This window comes from Embiotoca jacksoni, unplaced genomic scaffold (assembly GCF_022577435.1).
Source record: "Embiotoca jacksoni isolate LCO1_2020_lvr unplaced genomic scaffold, fEmbJac1.0.p SCAF_6, whole genome shotgun sequence".
Classification (NCBI taxonomy): Eukaryota; Metazoa; Chordata; class Actinopteri; family Embiotocidae; genus Embiotoca; species Embiotoca jacksoni.
The window spans coordinates 11,922,501-11,950,000 of record NW_027185414.1 but is presented as its reverse complement, the minus strand read 5'-3'; the positions used below and the strand labels follow the sequence as shown (position 1 = coordinate 11,950,000).

At 38.2% G+C, this 27,500-nt stretch overlaps 1 protein-coding gene across 1 annotated transcript in view; it reads right to left on the bottom strand.

Annotated features, from left to right (window-relative positions):
- csmd1a (CUB and Sushi multiple domains 1a) overlaps nt 1-27,500 on the bottom strand; it is a 389,897-nt gene that overhangs the window by 42,098 nt on the left and 320,299 nt on the right. The window contains exons 40-54 of the mRNA XM_069173376.1: nt 24,440-24,558; nt 23,828-23,897; nt 22,892-23,008; nt 22,076-22,285; nt 20,023-20,211; nt 19,375-19,552; nt 14,135-14,280; nt 12,502-12,582; nt 9,681-9,794; nt 7,339-7,455; nt 6,928-6,999; nt 5,578-5,724; nt 1,468-1,656; nt 1,168-1,353; nt 533-730 (exon numbers count right to left, since the gene is read on the bottom strand). Of these exons, the coding sequence (XP_069029477.1) occupies nt 533-730; nt 1,168-1,353; nt 1,468-1,656; nt 5,578-5,724; nt 6,928-6,999; nt 7,339-7,455; nt 9,681-9,794; nt 12,502-12,582; nt 14,135-14,280; nt 19,375-19,552; nt 20,023-20,211; nt 22,076-22,285; nt 22,892-23,008; nt 23,828-23,897; nt 24,440-24,558 (2,133 nt within the window). The remainder of the gene's footprint in view (nt 1-532; nt 731-1,167; nt 1,354-1,467; nt 1,657-5,577; nt 5,725-6,927; nt 7,000-7,338; nt 7,456-9,680; nt 9,795-12,501; nt 12,583-14,134; nt 14,281-19,374; nt 19,553-20,022; nt 20,212-22,075; nt 22,286-22,891; nt 23,009-23,827; nt 23,898-24,439; nt 24,559-27,500) is intronic.

Here is a 27,500-nt window from a genome sequence, read left to right as displayed (position 1 = left end):
CAATGCAGTTTAATTCTTTTGATAGTCTTTTTGTGTGCATGTGTCGCCTGTATCAGTGTGTGTGTCTGTTTGAGTGTACAAAGCTTCTTTTTTTATCCCTTGGTTGAAATGGCTTCTCTTTTCCACCCGTGAAAGTTGTGATTCAGGCACTAACATAATACAAGAAATTAGAGATGATCTGTGCAGTATAGAGTACAAAGGAGTGTGAAGATATTAATGTACAGTATGCGAATATATGTGGATATGTACTATATATAGATTCATTCAGTGTACCAACTCAGTTTAAAATAAATCTCTCACAATAAAATCATACCTATAGATCTATGAGTGTTCAGACTCAGGAATAAAGTTCAGTGTCACTGAAAGTGTCATGGGTAGGTGAATCAGCCCACAAAATATCCTATCACAGTGGAGTTTTATTATTTTGTTGAGAGGTGACAGGGGTCAGAGGATTTCCAGCAAAAATAATTGTGACAGTAGCAGCAGTTATTTCTTCAATCATAATGGTGTCCATGTGTGTATCAATACTTACTCTTACAAGTAGCGGGGTCATCTGACCCCTCCCAGGTGCCGTTGCCGAGGCAGCGAAGAGTCCTATGCCCCACCCCCAAATAGTACCCTGTTGAGCATTCAAGCATCACCATGGAGCCAAACTCTCCCAGCCTACCAGAGAGCAGGCGGTAGGTCATGTGATCTGACAAGGTGCCCTCTATGCTGGGGCAGTGGACCGCTGGAAAATAAAATGGAGTCAAATTGAATTTAATAACACATTAGTCTCTATAACCTATAATTTATAATCATAATATTACAGAACATAATAACGCATCATACTCTATATACTATAGGTAATGTGATTAGAAGGCAAATCTTCAACTGTTGATCAACATTTCACATCATAAGAATCAAATCTGTTTTTTTTTATTTAGCCATATATATAATGTGTACATTGTAGAGGGACAACCTGATTTTTTTTTTTTAATTATTTTATGTATTACTCATATTTTGTTTAATTCCATCTCTTTAGTGTGTTGACTTAAATGTCCTCCACATGCAATGCATTTCATTATTAATAAATAAATGATCTAATTAATAATACCCTACCTTTCAACCCTTTATAAGGGTAATGAACAATTAGACCGCCCATAAATAATAGTTTAAAACACTTACGCAGACATCTGGGGACTGAGGCAACATTACTCCAGCTGCCGTCCTCCAAACACATGGCTGTCACTGGAACACCGGGGTCAAGGTGGTAACCATGGTTACACTGGTAGGTGACCTGGCTGCCAACAGTATACTGGTAAACATGGAAGCTGCCGTTGCCCGGCGACTGAGGTATTCCACAGGAGACAGCTGCCAACATCACAAAGAGAGCGGCGTTGTGGAGGGAATCCTCTCAAACGTCATGATCAATGTCAACATTTTTCAACACTGCTTAGATGAAGACCAATGTGTTTAACATTTTACCTTGACACAAAGGTGGTTGTGTATCCCACTGGAAAAGCCCATTGGAGTCCAGCCTGCAGGTGGCATTGCTTGAGCCCACCAGGCGGTAACCAGGGTTACAAAAGAACTGAAGCCTGCTACCTGGACGGAGTTTGGTCCGGTTGACCACGCCCCCATTCACCGGAGGATCATTAATGCTACAATAGGCAGCTGGTGACGGCGAAGACAGACAGAGGAAGAAAAATGAAATAAGTTTTATGCTGTTTTATCAGTTTACAACAATAACAACAACAACAACAAAAACAATCTAATGCTAAAAATAATCTATTTTTCTAGCTTCTTGTTTTTAGTGGAAACATAATGGCAGTAATGCTACAGTCAAAGGGCACTTTAAATAAATGGGCTACTATGGGCCACTTGGCTCTCCCTTCCCTGGCCGATGTGGTCACTGCTTTATCCAATCTTGGCTCTTCTCCCTTTTGGTTTTACATTGGTGAGATGACACTCCCACTCCACTCAGGACAACAAAGTCACTATGTATTTTCCATTTTCATCCATAAACCTTGCTCTCCTGGAAGCATCTTAAATCTTCCTCTCCCCAGTGAGTCATACAACCTCTCTTGTTCACTTTTTTTCTGCTCTACCAATTTGTTCTATCTGAATCACTATTTTATATCTTATCAAAGCACTTCTGTCTATCATGATCATTCTGTTGCTGCAGAAATGTTCAGTTAGGGGATCGAGGCAAAGTCCTTCATTTCGTTACTGCAATATGTTTATAACTTGAATAAAGGGACATGAACTATTTTTGGAGATTTTATCTTTGTGCTCCCATATCACAAGATAAGTTGTTGTTTAATGCTGAATTGCATAGGCAATTTGTGGACTGTAGAGAGTTGAAATTGCTTCTCTTCCTTTCTGCGAGAAACATATAAATTTGAATGTTTTTGAACCCCAGTGGGAAATTCAGAAAGGGAGAAGTTCCTGTCAAACAATACATTGAAAAAGTCTGAATTGTGCAGAAGTAGACAGGATAATCTGGCTAGTCAGGATACGACAGAATGAACTGTGCCTTTATCCCTCAGCTGCAGCATCATGGACAAAGCAGAGATAAAGAATGACACACGGTATTGAGACACCTCGCAGTATCATATGTGCTCTTACAATCTACCATATCTCTATCAGAAATGGCAATGATAGTTAATACATTTGAGATAATGTGGTGATGGTTTGAGTATAAAGTGTCAGGTCTTCTGCTACTTTCTGTTACTTTCAGAGATTATAAAAAAATTACAAGACAATTGTCAGCTGATCAATTGTCAGTGAACACAAATCTACCAAGAGTTTGGTGAGCATTCCTGTGGAAGCCAGGTTAAATGATAATTAGGCCCTATGATGGGTATCTGGCTATGCTATTGTAAATCTACAGAGCCCTCTGACAGGTAAAACCATTCTCTAGCCCGAACCTAACGTAGCTTTAAGATGGCTTTGAATCCTACTCTATTCCAAGCAGAGAGTAGATATTCTGTATAGCTTCAGCAAACCTAAATCTGCTTTCACTGGGCAAACATTGGCTGGACCCCTGGCTTGATAGGCAGTTTCATCTGAACGCCACAGCCCCCTCAGGAGGTCAGCCATCATTCCTAGTTACTATATCCAGCTCCACAAGTCTTACAAATAACTACTCTTCATATCAGAAAATCTTTCCACACAATTCTCTTGAGGCCTACCTCTGACCAAGCACAGAGCAGACACTCACAGCAGCTTGACCTGGGTTTACTGTGTATTGACATTGCATCTGCTCAGGTTGAACTACAGTGGCTGGCCCCTCTACAATGATGTGCAGCTTCATCTGAATGCTCTGGCCTACTGAATTGTCCAACCACTAATAGTGCACCAATACTTGCATTAGTCTCAGAAACAAACAACTATTGTACATGACCTGGATATAATCTACTACGAAATGCATACTATATTATTGAAGAGTCATCTTAAATGCCTTAATTAATAATTATCTTTACTGCTTTCACATTTGTTACGTTGCAAACTTAGTATAACCATCAGTGACAGCCACCACCAACATCTCCCTTACACATAAACATTGCTGTATACTCTGACTTTGGTTCCATTTGTAATAGTTTTAGCTGACAAATTAAACACCTTAAATGTATTGTGAAAAAATAAAATAGCTTTGGTCTCCCATTTGCTGTAAAGATATGCTGAGCAAAGCATGACTTATACTGCTATCATCGCTGATATCCTCTTAAAACTTAATAACTCCCATACTTCTTTACAGCCTGATCAAAGTGCTCCCCATATGCACTCAAGCAGCAAAAACTGCACCAACAAAACAGAGAGAGACAGAAAAAGTAAATCACCATGAAGCATGTACAAACTTGATGAGGCTAACACAGCGATCAGGAAAGTAAGAACAATGGCACAAGGTTATTTCACAGCTCAACCAAGCACTGGGAATGTAAAGAATGACAGCAAAAATGTTGCAGGCATCATCACAGTCTAAGCTGCTTAATACCCTCCACACAAACACATTTGTCCAATACTTCTAAAAGTGTGTAGTGAAATAAAAAATGTCAACTATACATTTCTGTGCTCTGTAGAGCTGCAGTTGTCACGGCAATACAAAACCATGGGGAAAAGACAATCCTATTACTTGAGGCCATTGTTCTGATATAACCCACACACTAAAATATATTACACATTTTTTTCTGTATACAGAGCCAATAGACTGAACTAGTAACTGACTTATTTCATGTTCAAACAGGATCAGAGTCTGTGTCAATGGCCTTTTCTGTGACTCAGATTGGTCATCTTCAATAAGTTCTGAACAAGTTCAGACCCATGATTAAAGGGCTGCTACAAAACAACACAACACAAATCTAACAAAGCTAACAAACCACCACAGTGTTTGCAAGAAACTGCAAATATAATTCACTCAATCGGTCACAAATGAAGAAACTGGAGTTACTAACTCTATTGCTCTTAAAAACCCGATGAATTCAACATAAACATTTTTTTTTAATGATCCTTGCTCACCCACGCACACCCTCGATGCATTATTTCCATTAAAAAGGCAGTATATATATATATTCTGTCCTCAGAGTAGGTGTCAGACCACACTTCGACAGATAGCGAACATACTGTTGTATAGAGAGTCAGACAAAGAAGTAAAGTTGAGTGAACATTTACTGTTTGTTTTCCTCTTCTCATGTACAACAATCTTTTTTGTAAAACTGAAATAAGGACAAAAATAAATCACTCAATCAGTATGTATGTCAAAATAAAATTGCATATCTTTTCTGATGTACCACACAGAATAAAACACTGTGCTAAATTACCTTCCTTTTCAACAAACAAGGCATGGCTTGATAATTAACATTTTTGCTGAGTCATCACAATGCTTTACCTTAACTTAGATGCTAAAAAATACTAGCTCCATAAAAACGTCCCTCTTTATGTTAAAGTTCTATGTAAACATTCAATAAGCAGTACAATTCAGCACACATTATATTTTGGTAAGAAAGGCAGAGGATTAGCTGCCCACATGTGATCCCTCACCTCTGCTGTGCACTGGAATCCTTGCTCTGGCCACATCATGTGACCTTATTGGCCAATGAATGAAAATAAGACTTCTACTGCTCAAACTAACTGCAATAACACATGCAACCACCAGGGGAATAAATTAAAATAATCTAAACATCAACCCAATAGACAGAACAATATATAAAGAAAATGAGTTGAGCCAACAGCAGTTCAATATTGTTCAACAAAGCAGGATGCATATATTTCCATTTTACTGCGTGTGAAAGCAGAGATAAATCAGCGGAGACAGATGTCAATCCTTCTGATGTGGTCGCAATCTATGCGTTAAATCTTATATTGTAGGAGTTCTCCTTGACATACAAGTGACGCACAAGTGGTGACATTTGTTTCCAATCATATCCAAAAATCTATTATCCAAAACACACAACAAATGAAACTGGCAAATTGGCCACGAGACACTTGTATCATATGCTTTATCAAACACACTGTAGAGGCATGATATTTGATTCTACGGACATTTTAGGATGTTGAAAAGAATGACAAGAAAAGAAAGTCAGATATTGAATGTACCCGAGTATCGGATCTTGAATCCTCTCTTGTTGGTTGCGTGATCAGTGGACCATCGCAGATAGAGCTGGTTTGTCTTAGATGTGAAGTTCAGCTGAGACGAGTGGTTACCGCTCAGTGCGACTAGCAGAGGGCTTTGTCCAGAGGATCCTAGTGAAACAAATGAATGAGTGTTCAGAGTTTCTGTGTATACACAATAATGCAATGCATTGTAATTTTTAAAGGTCTGTATGGCTGTTGAGGAGAAACTTGGCCAAGACAGGGCTAAAATAAGACAAAGATTACTGCTTATGTATGTGTTGAATCTTCCAGAAGAACATTAACCTAATTTGAGGCAGAGATGAACAATATGCCACATTCAGAATGTGTTTTATTGTTTCTGAGATATGAGGCACATGAGGGTGAGAGTGTCATTAAGTTGCTAAGTACCCCGAAATTACTTTTTGTGCATGCACTCTGACAGGAGCATAATGTTTATAGACCATAACCCTCCACATGTGCTAATGTCTGCTTAACAAAGCAGTGAATCCAACTTCAAGTAAGTTTCATCTTAGAAAGATTCACCAGTCGTCTGTGAACTTTTTAAAAGATCTTTTTTTTTCATATAGCAAAGTACCATTTATTTAAAAGTTTTCTTCAAATAGTTTGCATAAACATTTACAAGCACCTATTGACACTTTGTTCCTTACAACAATAAATCAGAAACAACCCCAGTCACAACCGCCTACTCAACGATGGTGCCACGGCTGCCGGCAACATCAAAGGCAGCGAGAGTGTGTTTAGGACCAGAAAAAATAAATACATATAGACAGAGTTGAGTGGGATACACGTATTAGCTGTATATATGGTCACCTTGCGTGTGAATTCCAATACAAATCAAAAAACATTTTTTTAACTAAAGTATATTTTGTTGGTGTGTTTATTGGCTTGTGGCCACAATGAACGGGCAACATAATCGAAAGAATTTGATGTTTTAATTCAGGCAAAAACCCAAATAAAACATTGATAGTTATCACTCAGTGAATTTACCCCTTAAAGTTTGAGAAAGTTATATAAAGTCACTAATATACAATGTAAATGAAAACCAATTAATAAAGAGGAAGAAAGTTAAATTACAAACAGATGTACACAAACAATCTAATCTGTACGCTTTCAAATTTACTGGTACACAACCTACTTGGAAGTCCTGGGGGGTAAATTCCCAACAGCACAAATTAGTTTTAAGTGTTGTGTATCTTATTAACTGTTGGTACTTTTCATAAGCAAACATGAATTCAAGCTGTGTGGGGGATATGTGTGTGAATGCATATGAGTGTGTGTAGGTGTAACAAATAGGATGCAAGTGTCACATACCATCAAAAATCTCCAGCTCATCAAATTGCTTCTCACTGTGGAACATCTCTACATAGATATTGATGATGAAACCTGGGAAACAAGAGCAAATTATTCACAACCACATAGAAATAAACTGTAACACGCAATATATTTCAGGGACATATGCACAAATGTTTATGAATATACAGCTATATGTACATATATATGACTACAGTCTTGCAAGCATTACTTTGACATGTTACATTTTACACACAGCTGTACTCACTATATTATTATATGACCCATACAGTTTCTCACACTGTATGGGTCTCACACATAGACAAACACACTAACACTATATGCAAATATGTATCTACACACACACCTCATTAAGTCACTTTGTCACATACTGTATAACCCCATATCAAGACAGCATTTCACACACTGTACCTGAAATCATACGTAGCAGCCAGGAGCAGGTCTGGCTGTTTGGATAGTTGCCAGGAAACCCAGGGCTGAGTATCACTCCTGATGACGAAAACCGCTCCTCATTGGCTGGACACTGGGCTAGAGGGGTAACACCACAAAAGCCAGTGAAAGTTTTCAAACGCTATTTTTGGTACAATATTTGTGTTACTAGCCTCAATTCTTGCCTGCCTACCCACTTCCCTTCTCAGTAGACATGTCATTTTTTTGAACTCACAAAAAACTTAAAACACGGGAAGCCTTTCCCAGTTTTTCTGTATGACGACTGTTTAGGTAATAGGATCTAACACAAAAAGGAGCTAAACTCTAGGTTGTTTGGGGGAGCACATTTCTGCCATTTCTTCTCATAAGAGTGCTGACTTCTTTTTCTTCTGCTTTATAATGGAAAGGAAATTCTGTTCATTCCACATGAGGGTGAAGGCTGAGCATCTCTTCAAAACTCAGCTGTAGAAAGGGAAAAAAAGTAATTTTCTCAACAAGAGCAATTCAAATCAATATTCATTTGTCTCATAGAAATACCAGGAGCCACTTCCAGCACGTCTCAGAATTGAGAATAATATTCTATTTGCCTGAGTTCTCTTTACTCTTAAAATTTAAACAAGCCACATGCTTGCTACACTGAACTGCTGTGCCACTGAGTGAACACATTTCACATATGATTAATTAGATGCGGAAATTTGTTGAAAAGGTTCAACATTGGGTTCTATCCAACATTTTCAGCCTCAATACACAGTACAAACTGTTTGACAATAATTGACAGCATAGGTACCAACAGGGTCAAACAGTTTTATGCCTCTCCCCTGTTTTTTGGGGGGAGGAAGGGCTTTAAAGCGGGGTTAGGCAGGGTTTTTCTTTTTTTTTTTCAAAATTTCTGACGTCATAGGGCAAAAATTCTATAATCTTTTAGCATACAGTTATTGAAGTGGTCTGAGAGAACCCTGCTCTTGTGTCCACATTCAATCTTTAAAAAAAAATCTAGCATTTGACAGAGATTTGGGACCAGTCACCGGTCACCTAAGAGAGAGGCTGCTCTACAAATGTAGATGCACTCTCCCTCCATGATGGAAATCCTGTTGGGAAAGTTTTTACTGCAGCATCAGCAACAATGGACCCTGTAGTTGAACTCTCCTCTATCTGAGGCGTGTAGAGAGTGACTTGGGGCAAGCCGCCGCAGCGTGCTGAGGTTCTGGGTGTCATCAGATGGGAACCCCCCACCGGCACAGCCCAACACAAAATCTTATAGCCCTCAAAGCAGACCCCTGAGAGTGTGCCACTTAAGAGGTGCTGGTCGAGGACAAAGGGTAATCTGGTCGGGGGCAAGGCTCAGACTGGGAGTGTTTTTGACTGCAATGCCCATCTCGCAAGGGCAACTGCAGGTCTCCACTAGCCGTAGCCTGGCGTATGGGCAGCGACAGGGGTGACAACAGTACCAGGCAACATCGGAGGTCGTGCCCCCCCCTTTGCACGGAGGGGTCCAACAACCAACCAACACATCTGCCATGTGCTGCCTATCTGGAGACAAAGCAGAGTGCAGCTGCTTGTTTAGAGTCAGGTGGGCTGGGCAGGAAACCGTATTGCTTGAAATGCCTGTGCTTGTCTGATGTGAGAGGCCTGAAGTCTGAAGGACAGAGATGGGTTGGGGGGGGGGGGGGGGGGGGCTGCAGGAGGAGGGCTGTATCTTCAAATTCTGGTGTTTTCTTTTCAAAGTTAAAAATAGTTTTAATATATTTTTTAGAATGCTGTGTGCCTCAATGTATTTTAGTTAGGGGCTTCCTACATTTCCCCACATGGCAACCCTCTGAGAACGATGTTGAGTGACAATGTACAGCTGGGTTTTGTGTGTTTGTGGAAAATGCAATAATCACAGTAATAACAACAGTTCTTACGTATGTAAATGTTGATGCATAATTTGGTGGAGCAATATGTCTCTTCTAGTATGGATCTCTTTCTGATTCTAATACTTCTTATTTTGTTCAACTTAGTGATAATAGATCATACAATTGTTTACACTGGCTCAGTGGTATGCCACAAAATACTTTGCTTGTTGGATGTCCCCTTTAATCCATTGTCTTGAATATGTATATTGGTTCTGACAAATAGTAATAAACTAAAACTGAAAAATTAATCAATACTAATATTACTCATCCTGCTACTTCTTATCCTGTGGCTGTTTGACGTTTGACTTTGATAAATCAAAACCTAAATATTTTTGGGAATTCAGGGTCATTCATCTGATTGTCACACGTCAATACTCTACACACTGTGTGCTGTATATTGTTCAGGAGCGGGACTGAACATTGTCTTACCTTCACATGTTGGGGGCGGGGCTTCAAAGAGCAAATGGGAGTTAAGTTTACACATGAGCTCTGACTTTCCAACCAGCGTGTATCCAGGTGAACAGCGATACTTCACAATATCACCTAACACAGGAAAAGAAAAAAAAACATCTGTTAAGTCCTCGTCATCGTACGTTTACCAATCAGAACTGCGCAACATAGTCTTGATGACTGTACAAGCTAAAAACTCAAAGCCATATTATATTAAACTCACCATTAAAATTAAAATAAAACATACACAGCTTTAAACCCTCCAAAAAGCACTTGTTCCGTGTTATGTTATGTTCAGAATGAATTTTCTCCTCCCTTTACTTTTGCGATTATGGCCGCCAAGTTAAATATTTTCAGATTAAGGTTTTGAGTTGTTCATCCTCAGGTTTTTTTGTTCCATATTTCTTTGTAGAACAATTCATAGAATAACAGAGCTTCATGTTTTGTTTTGTTTACAAAAAAAATAAACAAATGTTGGAAGAACCGCCGAAAATTGTCTTTGCCTGAACTGAGTAAATTTTTGCATTAAAATGAGGACTTTGAATTGTGTCCCCATCTGTTTCATCTGATTGCTGCTCAGAGAGGATCTCTTTTCAACAATTAAGCAGAGGAGAACTGGAGCAGCAATTTTACCAACCAATAACTCTCCAAATGTTGTATAATTTATAAAGATAGACATGAAAAACTGTTGACATGACAAAAAAGAGCCTTTTAGGATTTTTATTTTGTAAGTAGAGAGTTTCAATTCAACTTTACTTCTCCTCTATTGCTGAATTCTAAGGGGTATACAGTTTGTGAGGATCTTAAAAGGGGTGGAGATCTCCCACCTCAGGAAGATGTGACTCATGCTTCAAACTTTGTCCAAAAAACATACAGTGACTCAAAGCATGGAGCAAAAAGGATAGAATTGCTGAACAGAACAAACCAGAAAATGTTGTCTTTCCTTGAGCTTGTTCAAATCAAGCTATTGGATTAATAACAAAGATATTGCTGTGTCTGAGCTACTTCATTCTGGCAGGTTTTGTGAATGTAAAATTCACCTGCACTCAAACATTCTGTGGGGTTTAAGATTTGTACATATTATTGCTCACATTGGTCTTTACGCTGTCACAGAGATTGGGCTCAGGCCTGATGCTACTGTTGTTTAGTGCAAGTGGGAGATGACATCACCCTCATACAGTATATTGGAGAGGGACTATCACTCTCTGGACAACTGTAGTAACTGTCGGCATCCTGTTAGGAATAGTGTGTGATGCCACTCTGTTAACCTGAATATAAATACTGATGAAGTCTTCCGTGATCCTGGAATGAAACTAATACCCTGTCAATGGGTTTCAATAGGTCTAAAACAAAAAAATCCCTTTGAAAAAAAATAATTAAAAAAATCCACAAACTTTTCTGAATTTATCAAAAGTTGACATTTCAAAATAAGTTTTCCACAGAGAAATGATTACATATTTTGCCAGAGGCGACTAGGCTCTGAATACCAATGGAAGGGTAAATTGATTTTGCTGAGGTTTTATGAAATGTCTGCTTTTTTTTTTTTTTTTTTTTTTTTTTTCAAAATTATAAATTATAGCCTTGGAGATCTAAAAGGTCACCAAGAGTTTGCTGCTTTGCACAAAATAGGGCAAAGGGAAAATGGAAAACTTGATAAGCAATCACTATCAAAATGGATGTTCATGAAAACCTTTGGAGAACATGCAGGGTCAAAATTTTGGGACAACATTGCAAATCTGTCATATCTATGTAAACCTGGAAATAATCACAATGTTTTAGGATTTAAAAACATAAGAAGTTGTGACATGTAAAATAAATATGGAAGATTCAGCACTATAAGTCAACAAACAAATTTAAAAAAATGTGGCCTATTGTTAATGTTAAATCTGTAACAAATGTCAAATTGGCTTGAGTTATATTCAACGCATAATCAGGGAGGCCAGAAGTGAGCATCAGAAGATCAATACATCAAACTCACTGAGAGACAGAAAAGCAACTTCTTCACAGACATGGAATTTTCTAGATAAAAAAGTCAAGAATCCAATCAGCACACCAAATGTCAAAAGAGGGTTGGCTCGTTGTGGACACAGACAACAAGTACCATCTCTAAACATCTTTTAGGGTGGGGAAATGAGGCCAACCGCTTCAGGTAGGCTGGAACATACCAGCATTTCACAGTGATCATTTCACGATGGAAAAACATTCCATTTACCAATGAATCAAAACTTGAAATTCATGGTGTTAACAGAAGTGTGTATGAAGCAGAGAATGAGACTGCAGTGTATCAAAGTCTTAATGAGGGTTAATAGTCCAGTGTAATTTTACCAGAGTGATTATAAAGAGAAAGTATACCAAGAATTATAAAATGTTTTGCATTAGATACATTTCTTTTGGGAATCCATTGTTGTTTTCTTTCTTTGCACCAAGGACACAGATACACATCTGTGCACCCACAGAGGTACATTGAATAGATTATATTAACAAGTGGCTCAGTGTCACCAATGAAGCAAAATAAAAATAAACAAACTACCATTACCCTGTTATATTTAGGTCATGTAATTGAAATGTAATGTGGCCCATTAATGAGTAATCAATCAGAATAATAATTATCTGCTAGAACCATTATCAGGTAGTTTGTCATTTTGTTCTTAAGATGTACCACATTAGATAAGGTTTAAACAATATCGTTAAAAAAAATCTCAATAAATTAGCCAAATTTGTCATGTGTGTATCAATAAAACATCTTGTAGGTTATTCTGTCGTAATATCAAAAGTAATGATTATTAATCAGCATTACTACCTATCTGGAAGTCTTCATCTTCATAGATCACCTCTGCATTCTCCACAACAGGGGGATGAGGGCATTTCTTCAGACGGCATGCTGGAGAGAGGGGGAAAAAAAGTTTTTGCGTTGAGGCACCTTTTTTTTTTAGGAATACAGTTAAGCACTGTTGAATTTCTACATTTGTAGGGGGGTTGAGATTGTGATTGCTATCACAATACATAAAATACATAAGTATATTCTATAAAGAAAGATGTTGCTTCACATTTTGCCATCACAAGGGAGTTCACTGACAAACAGTAATCAAAAACAAGCATGGCAGCTGCTCCTTTGGAAATCACATCCATGTGGGCCGAGGGACATTGGATGTGATTTGTGATTTTATTATTTAAAATATCCAGGCAGTTCTTCAGGTAAAGTCATGCTTGCATAATGGTGTAAAAGCTGATATGACTTTGGCATAAGGTTACTTTGTTCCTCAGAAGGTCCCAGCTGCTCTGAACTGTAAAGGCTGGCCACTGTTCACTGAACCAGAACTAGGGCTTTAAGTGTTGTGTGCATGTTCATCTTTAAATTTAAAAGAACATTTTGAATCTACAATATGATTGATCTCTGGGTAACATAATTCAACTGAACATATGTTAGTCTGACAGCTAAAAAGACAGGGTAGTAGCCTATTAATGTCCATACAAGTAATGACAAAAAAAAGAGAGAATGCAATAATCGTAATTTCAGAAAGGAAAAATGAAGATAAAATCTCACATATGGTGCTCTGTCTGCACATGATTTAATTTACACATGAACAACAGTGTCAAACTCTGTATGAACCTTAGAACAGCTTGACGTGGTTTGACACTCCAAGAAATGTTTCTCAGTAATCTGAATAATAAACATAAGAACACAATAATAAGAGAAAGATTTGAGTTTAAACCATTTTTTCTCTACCAACATATTGAGTTGGAGGTCTTGCTTCCTACTGTATATTAGTGAAAAAAAATTAGAACTGGTGTTTTTAAATGTGGATGATCTGCCCTCATTTTAAATAATGATTCACTGGTTCCATAAACAAAAGCATATTTTCACCTGAGGAAACTGATCGAGTGAGGCAGCATTTCAATAATATCCTAAACCTTTAATTAAACCAGGAGATTCAGATAGTTTGTATGTTTCCCCCCAAAACAGCCAGACAGCAGCGTATACCTTGAAGAGCAAGATGTAGAGTTGCATCCTTTGTTACTAGTGCTGTATGATTAAAAAAAAAAAAAAAAGTGGAGTCCCACAAACAAAAGCTACACTTCTGAGTGCACCCAGCACCAGTGATCCATTAAAAAGTCTTTCCTGTTGAAGTAAAAACATCATGAGAGAGACCTGTTCAGAGAGATGAACTTCTCTTAAAAATAGTGAAAAAGGAGTAATGGAGGCTGAAACGTAAAAATGTGAAAGAAGAAAAGCTAGACACCTTACCATCTAGCTCAGTTCCTCTTTTACTCTTTAGAGGCCTCTGACCTCGTCTCTTGTAACTATTTGCTGGTTATACGAAGATTACACAAGTTCCTAAATCAATTCCTAAAACACCAAACTCAGTCATTTAAAAATGCAGACGGCATTTCAAAATATAAAAAAGAGTAACTGCTCTTTTGCATTATGTTACCATGGAAGTTGAGAATGAAGAACCCTCCAGTTGAAAAGTCAGAATGAAAGCGGATCAGGACCTTCGGGCTGGTACTGTAGGCCGACTCTAAGGCTGTATTGCCACTGAAGACTCCCAGCTGAGGGCTGGACGTATCTTGGCCGTCCCTAAATAGAGACAGAGACACCAGTTGATGCTTGAACTGCAAGCAGGATACATCAAAACTATTAATAGGGATGGAGAGAGGAAGCATACTAATACAATTATAGTCTTTATGTGTAGAATGGGAAGAGAGATAAGAGATCAGACACTGTGCTAGAAAAATACAGTGCAAAAGGCAACATTAACATAACATACAAAAAGAGACATTGTTTTCTGAATAACGATTTCATGTTGCATTTAGGCTACACCAAACAGTACATTATACATAAACATATTATGTTTAAGAATTAATTAGCAAGTTACATCACTCTGCCATTGGTAACCTGAGGGTAACTATGGAACAATCCTGCATTGTGGACTGAAGTTTAACCTCCAATAAAAAACATTTAACTGCTGTTCTTCACCTATTCTGTGTAGAAATTATGCATTTAGAAAAATATATTTATAAATATAAATAAATAAAATATATTTTATTATAAATCTGTTGTTTCCTCCAAAACCACCTCTGTAGATTTATTGTAATAAAAATCCATGCTAGTGATGGAAAAACTTAAATGGTTACATGCAGGTGGGATTTGACCATCAAAGTCATAACAAAAAAATAACAACAAATTGCTGCCTGGAGATGAATATCAACACAGTGTTAGTACATGGGTTTGCCACAGCTCCAGTGGAGGACCAAGGGTTGGGATTAGTATGAACCTTTTATGATTTACTAGTTGCGGCTTGTGTTAAAGAGAAACCAACAGCAGCTGCTGTTAATAAAATATAACTGATATCTGGTAATTCCACGTGCTTGAAATGTTAGAAAGAATGTTTTTTCTTTTCTTTGTTTTTTTTCACTTGTATCAAACCAGTTTATTGAACAAAGCCCACAAATTAAAGGCTTAACTTCACTCATTAAATATTAAATGTTGTTGAAAGGTTGCATTTTGTAACGTTCCTAAATGCCCAGTTTTAGGTTTTTAATGAACATGCCATTAGATTAAACAAGGGTTTTAAAATTTTAATTCATGAAGAGTGCCTGGGATCTCTTGGCTCCTCAATAATTCAAGGTCTTCTGAAGGTGTTGGAGCTCATTTGGAGGATCAAAATGTGTTATCTGGGTCATTTAAAGCATAACTGAGTTAGAATTTTGTAGCTCTATTTTTACTTACTAAAAAATACACATACCCAAGAGCAATGTGACCTTTCCCTTGCTGAAGTACAAATGTGCACCTGTGAAAGCCAGGTTACAAACTGTTAACATTTAACCTTTCTCCGAACATGAAATCAGTACCATCAAAAGTACCGTCAAACCATAACATTTTATCTCATCTTGTGAGCAAAAAAAAGCTGCTCGTGTGAATAACACACCAGCAACACTTGAAGAGATGACATGGTCAGGAATAGTGAATGATATGCTCTCCAACACATTCTAAATAAGCCTCGCCTCGGGAAATGAAGATTAAAAATAAGTTTGATTTATTAGGATTTATCACTTTCTATTTATCTCGTCTGTCCGTCTACTACAGGTGATTGACACGGGCACAGTGGAGCTGAGAATAAAGCACGATTGAGAGGAATACATTAACAGAGTGATAGGGACTGACATGATTCACCACCCAATGAATCACTTATTTTTTTCTTCCCCTTTCAGTGAAAGCAGAGGACTCTTTGCCACGACCACAACAACAACAAAACCCTTAAACTGATATCTTTATGCTGTAGATTTAGAAATGCCACGAGAGTTAGAAATTACAGTACCTTGATAAAATGATACAAATAAAAGATATAAATATGACTTTGTCAATTCAAATATTGTGATATATCTCAAGTATTAACTTTTTATGTTCTGAAAGGCTCAATAAGAGTTGAGTGCTCTAATTTTCTGGGCTTGTATGACTATGTAACTTTTTCACACTGAATAATATAAACAATCTCTTTAAATTATTGATCACTTTTGCACTGATTTCCCCCCCAACAATCCAGTACAAGAACAGATTAAATATTACATTAAGCACCAAAGGGACAAAAAAATATTGTTAATGATGAAAAATAAAGAAAGAAATAAGATTATTGCGCCTTTGTGAATGCATACCAAAAGCTTGACTCCAGCTTATTGCAACTTACTCAAACAAAATAGAACAAAGAATAAACAATATATAAGCAGTATATATAACAACAGTGAAACAATCCCTTGCCAATCACTGACAGTGAACTATATACATTGATATAGGCACACCAAGGACTTGCAATGCAATGTACAAACCCATTTCCAAAAAAGTTAACACCCTGTGTAAAATGTCAATAAAAAACAGAATGCAATGATTTGCAAATCATGTAAACCCATATTTAATTGAAAATAGACCAAAGACAACATATCAAAGGTTTAAACTGAGAAATTGTATTGTTTATGAAAAATATATGCTTTGGAAACAGGTTTGTATGTTCATGTTTGCCTTTCATTGCTCTCAAATTACTGAGAAGCAATGCATCTTTGGTACACCATGTAAAAAAAAAAAATCAGAAAGAAGATTTTGACAAAATAAATACTGCATTTGATTTAGTGAGTACAAAGCATGATAAACTACTGTGTTGCCCTGATGTTAGATTCATCGCCTACTGTTAGCAACAGTTCATTGGTATTGGGCAAAGAGCCAAACACAACTGGTGGAAGACCACAGGAAAATATTGGCTTCAGTCCCTGACATCTGGACACAGCTGCTGTCACATAAACCCCTGGGGTACACACGGCAGAGACGAGAAGACACATTGCTGAGATATGGTGTGTACAGGACAAGGTAGCGCACATTAAAAAGACATCCCTCACAAGTTTGATTACTGAGAAGCCAAAACAGAAGCAGGCTGGTGAAAAAGGAAATCAGCTCCGAGAGCAGTCAGTACAAACAAATGCTCAGAAAACTGAAAGTATAGGCTCCACAGTGCGTAATAGTTACCTCACTGACTTGTTTAATGTGATTGGTAATTGTCAGAGTCAGCTCTCACTGATAGTATTTGTGGAAATGTATTTCTCAGCCTGAACCAAAGCAATGTAAATTACTGCAAGTTAATTAATTGCCATTTTTAGCACACATGAAACAATGTAACTGCTGTAACCACTTCACAGTATCTGAAAAATAAAACCCTTGGCTAACAGCTTTCCAATGTAAATGCATTTTTTTTTTTAATCAATAGCAGGCTTGCTTTGTCTGATTCAGTATGACTCATTGTAGGATTGAACTCTTAAAGTTGACCATTAAAAGTTTCATATTAAATTTAAATTATGCTCCCAATCAATTTCTTATTAACCCAGCAGCTCATACAGGGCGGACTGTGTCTCGTCCCCCTTTCGGTGCAACTGAACTCGAAAATCCAAACAGTCAGATGCCCAAATCATGACAAAAGCGGTGGCCCCAATCTAATGCTCTTATGAGTTCAATTAGATAATGTCAGTTATCATGCTTTGTTAACAGTTCGCTGCTGATGCATATAATTAAAAGTATTCCAAATACAAACTCCATCATTAAAAAAGTTTCAGGAGGCCTGTGTGTCTAATAATAGGATGTTGGTCATTAATTCACTGTAAACCCAATGTACCTGTCACATTGCTCATACTTTCCACATAAAAAGCATATTTGTTTCTGTTTGGCCAGGTCAAAAAGTTAAAGGGAATATAAAGCAGGAATTCTTTCCAGGAGAAATGGCAATTGTTAATGCCAGTAGAATCTATTTACATGGATATAATGCAGTTAAAGTACATCTTTGGATCAGCCTCTCTAAATCTGTCTCAGACCCTGGAAGGTACATGGTATCCCACTGGGTCTGAGAAAAGCACTCCTCCCTTCAGTGTCAGCCCCTAGCCACTTCCAAATGTATTCATGTGTTTGAGATATAGCTGTATTGAGCTATCATGTATGAACAAATCTTGCATTAAAGAGTTCTTTTGGTACCCTACAAACTATAAATATGATTTTATATTTTTTTTTACCCTATGAAATGTTCCAAAAACATATGAATCACCAAAATCAATTTGCAGCTACAAAATAACTCAATACCATGCCTCTCCATAGCTAAATCTGTGGTTCTGCCGGCTGGTGAGATTGAAAGCGAGTAGTCACTGACTGTGAATGTATTACTTTCCCCCCAGCTGCATTTCAGCTGCCAGCTCCCAAGAGCTTGACTCTTGAGCCTGAAAATTAAAGCCTGACCTCTCCCGAACACCATATATGTCTATCTTATACCAAAATTACACCAAACCTTGACAGCTCAAATTCTTCTTGATCCAAATTTTCTTCCCAATAATTTCACTGTTCAATATTATTTTTGGCAGGAAACATGATGCACAGTAAGACCATTAGCTAAGAAATGTATCTTAGACTGACCCAAACTTGTCAGCCTCAGCTGAGTCTAGTTGGATTCGTGAACACAGCTCTGCCACTCCTTTCATTACATTTCCCACTCCCCACTGAATCTCATCATTACTTCCAGAGTTCCCGAGCCATCTCTGGGTCTGCGTAAGGCCATGGCACTGAGTTAGATTGAATTGGTCAGTGGTCCCATTGTAAATGCATTACTCTTACACTGCCTGTATTACACTCTTACCTCCACACTGAATCCCATTATTACTGCAGGAGACTCTGTGTATGCATAGCTCAGAGTATATATGGTTGTATGTATTACTAGTCTATGGAGCTGTGGTCCCTGTTTATCAACCATGTGATATACAGATCCAGGTGGTGTTGTCTGTCTCCCTGTAAAGTCATAAACAACTGAAACATATTGACACATATGAGGTAAAATATAACATGAATACAAAAGCAATCAATTCCCGGGATAAGGGTTCCACCACTAAAATATATCCAAAAAAGTCTGTTTGAGAATGTGTGGGAGACAGACCCAAACAGATGAATATGTAATCAAAGTAAAACTTGATACAACTTCTTTATCTGCTTATTTGTGTGCAGAGTGGAGACAGGATGTGAGTACATTCAATACTCACCCATCAATGATGAAATCACTGCATGCATGATGCATTAAAAATACACTTATGCATTTCTGTACATAAAGTATGTGTGTCTGTGTGAGTGTGATGCATGCTCAAGTGCACCCAGACTTACCAGACAGCAATGTAATCAGTGACAGGCTCCGTCTGCAATAAGGTAAAGTTGATATAAACTCCATGTCCATGGGGAACAGCGATGAGCCAGCTGCAGTCTTGGGAGTTGGGGTATTCATTGGGGTACTGAGGTGAATAGATGGTCCCATTTTCAGCTGTAACATTATAGCCACATGGAGCTGTAAAACACAGAGACACAAAATTATCTATTTGCAAATTGTTCTCTTTCTTCTAACAAGCTAATCCTGGAAGAAGACAAGAATGATTGTTGAACTGCAGACAGTGAGGAATACAATTAGTATTCTTGTTATTCGAGAAGTAGATGCAAGAGCAGCAGTAGTGGACGTAGTAAGAGGAATGATTTTGCAAATGATATATAAGTAAATGATGAATACCGGGAAAAGATTAAATTTAATTTACTTCAATTCAATCAGGATAAAAACATTTACTAAATGTCTAGATTATAAATTATAGTTGGCCCTTGAGGGTTGTTCGGTAAAAACACAACACTAAATAAACTGACTAAACTATGAAATGTAAAATTTTATTACATCTTTATTTGTATTATGGTACATACATTACAAGTAATCAACAGACATTAACATTTTGCAAAATATCATTATGGCAAGAAGTCATGAGTCGTTCTTACCCTCACAGCGTGGAAATGGGTGGTTCCACTTCCGGTTAGTGCCATGAAGGCATGTTAGAACTGTGTGTCCAATCAAAACATAACCGGGGTAGCACTGAAAAGTGACTGATTGGCCTGCGCTGTAGTCACTGTTGATGATGTCACCGTTCAGGAAAGGAGAGGGATCCTGGCAGTTTTGAAGTTGATAGGCTAAAGACAGAGATGAGAGCAATGACTGCTGGTGTGAAAATATTACAGACGGAATTTTATTTTTCCAGATTTGTAGGCATAAAGAAATATAAATAAACTACACACAGGCAGGCAAACAGTTACACACAGATAAATGACAACAATGTTGTTCCTCTGTATTCTAATGTGTAGGCTAACTCAGTAGACCTATGCCTGCTTCCCAAGTCACAGAATGGATCTACAAAATAGCAACTGGGATTTATTGTACTCAAACCCGTTTTCTCTGTACGGCTTACAGTATGTACCTGAAGTGGCATAGGGACACAGTTACCTGGCACATGTATACATGGTATGCCAGTACCTGCTTGAGGAAATGACAGTAGCACAGATCTATTTTGGGGCACATCTCACTCTGCATGAGTGTGATGGCAAGTCAAGACCCTCCGGTAAATGTGCTATTGACAGAGAGCAGAGGTTGATATTGGAGTTGTTACAGAAGGATAGCGAGGCAGCACTCAACAGCAAAAAAACAAGCACTCATTACTGTAAGTGCTGACAATGTCTTCAGCACTCGACAGCATCAATGGTATAGATTGTGCAAATAAGTCTCAGAGACAGTCTATACTGGTAGTAGCACAATCTAAAAGGTAAGAACAAGTGGCACACTAATCATAAGGTTGGCGGTTTAATCCCCGGGTCCTCCTGTCCACATGCCAAAGTGTCCTTGGCAAGAAACTAAACCCTAAGTTGCTCCTGATGGCAGGTAAGCAGTTTGCATGGCACCTCTCCTGATGTTGGTGTGTGAATGGGAGGCAAAATGTAAACCACTTTGAGATCAAAGGTAAAAAAGACACTATACAAGTTGACCATTTACCATTTAACTATTAACTATTAACCTGGAATTAGAGCTTTTATGAACGGTATTTGGGTTGAAATGCCTTTATGTTGGAAACTTATCTATTGTGTTTTAGTGTTAAGCACTTAAATATCTTAGGTTTTGTGGATGTGCATGTAATGATTCAGACAATTGGGCTGTAAAGCTCCGAGGGCCTGAGTACAAAACCTGAACTTGTATGTGACGCCGAGTGGTGTAGGAGTGAAACAGTGCACCCCAGTTGAAGGTGGTACCGAGAACCTCCGAGTATATTGAATTCTCCCGCCAAAGAACTTTGCTGTCGCCTATGAAAAATAGGGCGTATAGTGAAACTTCACATGGACAAGCATGTTCATATCCTCAGCAGAAACTAGGAGGACCGTGACAAGGACTGCAGAGCTCGGGGACTTTCCATTTCAAAACTCACTACGTGCACGTGAATGGGAGTTCGTCTATGTTTAAGTGAGCAAGCCTTGGTCTAGTTATGCTGGTCCACAGTGCATCTCTAGTGTCTTTGAAGTGAAGCACTTAGGGCTACAAGTAAAGCCTGCTGGACAAGTTGCCAGTCTCTCACAGGAGCTTACTAACAATCCATCTCTTTTAATGATGAGAGAAAAGCCATAAAGTTGTTTAAGCCTTTAGCATGACTCATCCATGGATCAAAGCTCAAAACCTCATAGCAATACGATTTTTCATCCTAGCCTTCACTTTTGGAGTTGGAAAGGCTTTGTAATTTGGCCAGAAGGTTGGGGATGTTAATTTATTATGAGCATTCGAGGACACCATTTCTTCCCCTCAATCATTTAGGCAACTATTGTGTTCCCTAACCCAAATCTGGAGACACTAAACTGTGGGCTTAATTTTAATACAGGTCTGTTCTCTCAATGTCCCGTTAGGGACTGCTTTCAACTGGAAAAGCCTGCAGTAATACCTGATACGTTTGTTGCCTTTTGTGGTTGTAGTTGTCTAAAAAAAACAACTTAATTATACAAAAAACAAACGTGAACTCACCCTGATAGGTCAGTTTAAACCCCGGCCTGTTCTCTGAGTGGTCACTGTAGAAGTGGATGATCGTCAGATGGGTAGTGCTCAGCAGAGGCGGTGGGATCTGTGAGCCAGTAAACTGACCAATAAGAGCAGAACTGTGCTGTGGTCCAGCCCTCACTTCTAAGAAGTCATGGTTGTCTTCTGAAGAGAAGTTTAGGAATTGAATATGGGCTCCTACAATAAAAAATGATATAGACACATGGTGAAAGAACATATACAAGACATGATAACAATATATAAGCATTATAGCATTGGGGGTTTAAATACCAAACAGGACCCAATGGGTGACCTAAAATGTCTGGGAAAAACAATAGAGCTTACATTTTACATTCCTTCTAGAGCATACAACAACATCATGGATTGCTGAATGCACAGAGCGCAATGTGTTTACATTATTCCAGATGTTAATAAATATTTGTATGGCAATTTTTCATTTGAAACTTTTATACTATTGATCCTAAATTTTGATAACATTCACCAAAAATACAACTGCTGCTTTTGTAGATCTCTAGAGCTTTATATAATCTACTTTTAATTTAATTTGAGTAAACTATTGTCGTATTTCTGGAAATACATGCCTGTGCACAAAATTATATTAACTGTGTCGGTTACGATAGTCAATTAGCAGCATACACCATGCGTCAACCCCCAATTAAACATGTGGTGAATGTGCTGCAGATTTTGTGCAAAAAAAAGGTCTATGTTTCCCAACTAAGCCAACATATGTACAGAACGTGACACCTTATTTTTAGGAATGCTCTTCCATCCCATAATACTCACCATATCCAGCTGGCAAGGTGACTTGCCAGGTGCAGTCCAGGTTGCCGGGGTAGTTGCCAGGGAAACCTGGACTAAGGATGACACCACTCATCTCAGACAGCACCCCTCCACAACGAGCTGACAGAACAAGCACAGCAAACACAGTGTTAACACATGCACGACGTACAGCAGAGATCATCACTTCCACAGAAAAAAGTTAAAGCATATAAAGACCACGTAAGCTGAATTTATGTAAATCCTACAGTACCACTGGTGATAAATACTTTTTGAATATTACAGCACCCCGTTATGGCATCCCTCTTCTATTGACAGATTTGAACATAAATGGGTCGATCCAGGTGTCTCTAACTTAAACAGGTTTTGTTGGATTTGAATACTGAATAGGGTATGTGGCAGCAATGAGTTTAGTTAGTCCTGACATGTCATGGTTGAGTTTAACTGGAACTGGCTTCCGAAATCTTTCACCACGAACTGAATTATTCAGACCTAAACACAAACATCAATGGAATCAAGGTTACTTCACACTATGGCAGATGTTAGGAAGCCTCGGCTCTCAGTACAGAGTTCTGTTTGTAAACAGCAGACATATTGATCTTATGGATCACATAAGTCAGTCAAAAAGTGTCTTACTTCAACAAATCTGATTCTTGGCTCACAACATAAAATCTACCAATTAATACACAGTTAAGAACAACATTTCTCTCAAATTCTATTCATTCATTTCATGAAGAATTAATATTCCATTAACTTTTCGGTTGTATGTTACTGTGAGTGGATGCAGTGTCATTTCAAACTCTTCAGCTGCCACATACATCAGAGGACAATATGTCAAATAAGAATCACGTGTATACAGGACACAGTATTTTCTCTCCGACCGAAGTGATGACACAATTTAGTTCAAAATGCAGTGTGTTTGTGTGTGTGTGTGTGTGCTACCTATGCAAAGAGGTGGTGGGTAATTCCACCGTCGCACAGTCCCAGGCATGCAGGAAATGTGAGAGTGGCCCTGCCAGTGAGAATACAGTGGATTACATTCAAGAAAAAAAAAAGACACTGTAAGGAATGCTGGTACAAATTCATCAGTAAAGTGCATTTGGTTTCCTATTTAGATAATAAAAACTAAAAGTGTAAGAATAAGATGCAATATCAACATATTCTGAGACATCTAATCACATGGCAATCATTTTGGTGTGTATTCAAATCAAGTAAAAACAAAGAAATTGCATTTTGTAGTATGCTTGCTAATAGTTGCAGACACTAGTTTGCATCTGTGCACACATTTTGCTATTCAATATTTCATATTTAATCTACTTCTAACAAAAAAAACATTTTGATGTTTCAGTTGAATTGATACCAACAACAACATTAAAAACCAGAGGCTTATTACCAGTAGGTAGAAACATGTGTTAATATATTAATACATTTGTTTGCTGCAACTTTATGTTTTCATTTCAAATTAAAATCCCTCTGACATTTCTTACACAGTTCAGCCATATTCTAGTTTTGGACCCAGTTTTGTTTAAAGGTCAGTTTGTGTGTGTTCATTACCTGTAATGTGTACCCAGGTTCACATGTGAATGCCACCACCTCATTGACCATATATCTGTCTCCTGTTTTAATGCCATTGGCTGGGATCATCGGTTCTGGACAAGTGGTAAGACCAACAGCTACGACAGCAACAACAAAAGGAAGAATGAACAATAAAATAAAAGCAAGACAACGATGGACAATGTCACTCTTGTTATTATGATGCATTCATTATAATTTGTCTTTGCAAACATTTCTGACAAATGACTTGAGCACATTAAAAAGGAAATTTGGCATGATCATCTAAATAACTATACCCCGTTTTCTGTCTTTAACTTTTTTTAAATCTAATTTATCATTGTAAACTAAAGTTAATTCATTCTGCACTAAAATAACAATGAAAACATTTCCCTCCTCTGTTTTTTCCCTTACTTTTTTTTACTGTACTTTACCTATACGTGACCTTTCACTACAGACAATTCTTTACAAGACACCATTGCAGAAAACACACCAGTTTACTTAATTTCTGTACTCAGCAACTGTTTGCATCCCATAGTACATTTAAGTTTCAAACACATAAGAGAACATCACAATATTTTGATTAATTTGAGCTCATTTCTGAATTGACAGCTCGTACAGTAAAAAAGTGTGTACATCATCATCAGTGACAGCGGCTTCTGAAATGTACTTAAAAAATATGTGAAGGTAACACGATGACTTTGGTTATGTATTCCCAACAGAATAAAGGTTAAACACATCCTTAATAAGTTTGACAGCAGCAGGCCCTTTATCAAATAGCATCAGTAAGGGTGTATCTGTGTGTGTTCATTTATGTGCTTGTGCATGTGTGTGGAAACTTCCGCAGGAGACTGCCCCGGAGCGGTTACCATGGCAACACAGGGGTGGAAGAGGGATAGAGAGTGAAGGAAGGGGAGACAGAGGAGTGAATGTTCGTGTGAGTGTGTGTGTGTGTGTGTGTGTGTGTGTGTGTTTGCTTGTGTGCCTGGTCTTGTTGGTTCATTATCTACCTTCCTACCAACAAAACGCTGTGATCCTGCTGAGCTCAAACACACAAATGCGCGCGCGCACACACACACACACACACACACACACACACACACACACACACACACACACACACACACACACACACACACATCCAGGTGGTACAGCGCCATCAAATGACATTTGTGAGTGTGTGCGCATGAGTGACTTCTGCATGACAGTGCGCTTGCAGAGGCGAATAAGGGGGGGAGACTGTGCGCACATGCGCATACACACAATATACACAACGTATTTATTAGGCAGAGCATCAGCAAGCTGTCATGACAACTGATCAATGAAACTATTCCATTTGGCTGACCATCTTTCTCTCTCTCTCTGTGCAAGCACACTGTTCCCTTTTCCACTGGCTATGAGAGAGCAGGGATGCTCTGTAAAATGCTGACAGAACCACAAACCACCCCACTAGGGCCACTAGACTATAACTAGACAGCGTCAGCATTTAAGTCTAACTGACTGGATTTACTATACTTCTGTTTCAGTTTATGTGAGGACAGACAGGGGATAGAGATGTCTCACTCGGCCCTTTAGAAGAAAGGCCCTTTAGTCAGCTTAAAATGATTAGAACATCATCACCACAATCATTAACATGTCCCCAGCAGATAAGTTTGTCCACCTCTGCCACATTATGTGAGGATGATTACTATCTTTAGCTATACGTTTTTTTTCTTTTTCTTTTTCTGTTTCTACAGGAAACACAGTGGAAAACAGAAGACAGCGCAGTGAAGGATCAGTGCACAACAGATGTTGTGTCAAAAATGGTTCCAGAAATAGTTCCCTAATTGCAGGTGTTTGAATTGTGAATGTAAAGACCATTATTTTAAATGATTGTGTTTAAATGTCAGGTCTTGTTTTGGGGGATATTTATTGGGTTTTTTTTGGTGTCTTTTCTCATCACCTATTAAATGAGTAAGTTAAATGAGTAAACTTTTTGTTAAATAAAATAGGTTCAGATAGGTGCTGCACTTTATGGTGAGACTTCTTGCAAAGAACCACTCAGGCAAACTTGGAACAAATTCTGCTGCAGATTAAACAGTTAGAGCCTACTTTGAGATAAGTAAAACTATCATCTGAGACCTGCAAGAGCGTTTATGGTGAGGTAATGTATGATCTATTTTCTGGTGAGGTCATGTTAAGAAATTAAGAAAAATACATTCCTCTCCTCGAACTTGGTTTCCATGATGACAGCAAGTATCTCTCTTTTTGGGTAACAATGCAGCAGTACTGTGTTGATTTTCCAATGCTGTATTCCTTCTTCACAGACAGTTATGGCCTTGTTCAGACCGCCAGCCCAAAGTTTTTTTGTCATATCCAGATTGTATCCGGATTGATTTTTGAATGTCCGGAGTGCAAAAAAACACATGAATTGCAATTTTTGCAAATCAGATCAAACCACATTTAGAGGTGGTTTGAAATGTGATTCCAATCAGAATTCAACAGTCTCAGTCGGGACGCTCCAGTGGCTCAGATTGGATTAATGGCATCATTTTCAGAATAGTGGGGTGAACAGAATCGATGCTACTACTTGCAGAGCACTATCAGAGAGTGTAGGTGCTATGGAGGACAATGAGGACAACAGTCCATGAACAAACGGCGGAATACATTTTCTACTGGCCCTTTGCTTCTGCGTTGGAAAGCTGCATCACCAGCAGAGCTTTGCGTACTTTGTTACCACAGCAACCAATGCAGATAGGTTACTAATGTCTGGACACACAAAATCAGATCCCCTCAAATAACAGTGAGGACAGTCTGTCCTAAAGATCTGATTTAAGAAACTAATCCGATTTGCCTTCTGTCTAAACAAAGTCTTTCAAATTCCTTGCATCACCTATGTCTACTATTTTTTCCTTTCCCCTCCTGTACCACTTCACAACTTGTTCTGTATGTGTGCATCTGCTGGTAAAAGACATGTTGAAAAAGTTTAGAATAACTACATTCAAAAAGACTCCACTGTCCCTAAAAGTGACCGGTGTTCCTGGTTTTCATTCCCAGTGAGGGCATGTCGACACACAAACAGCCA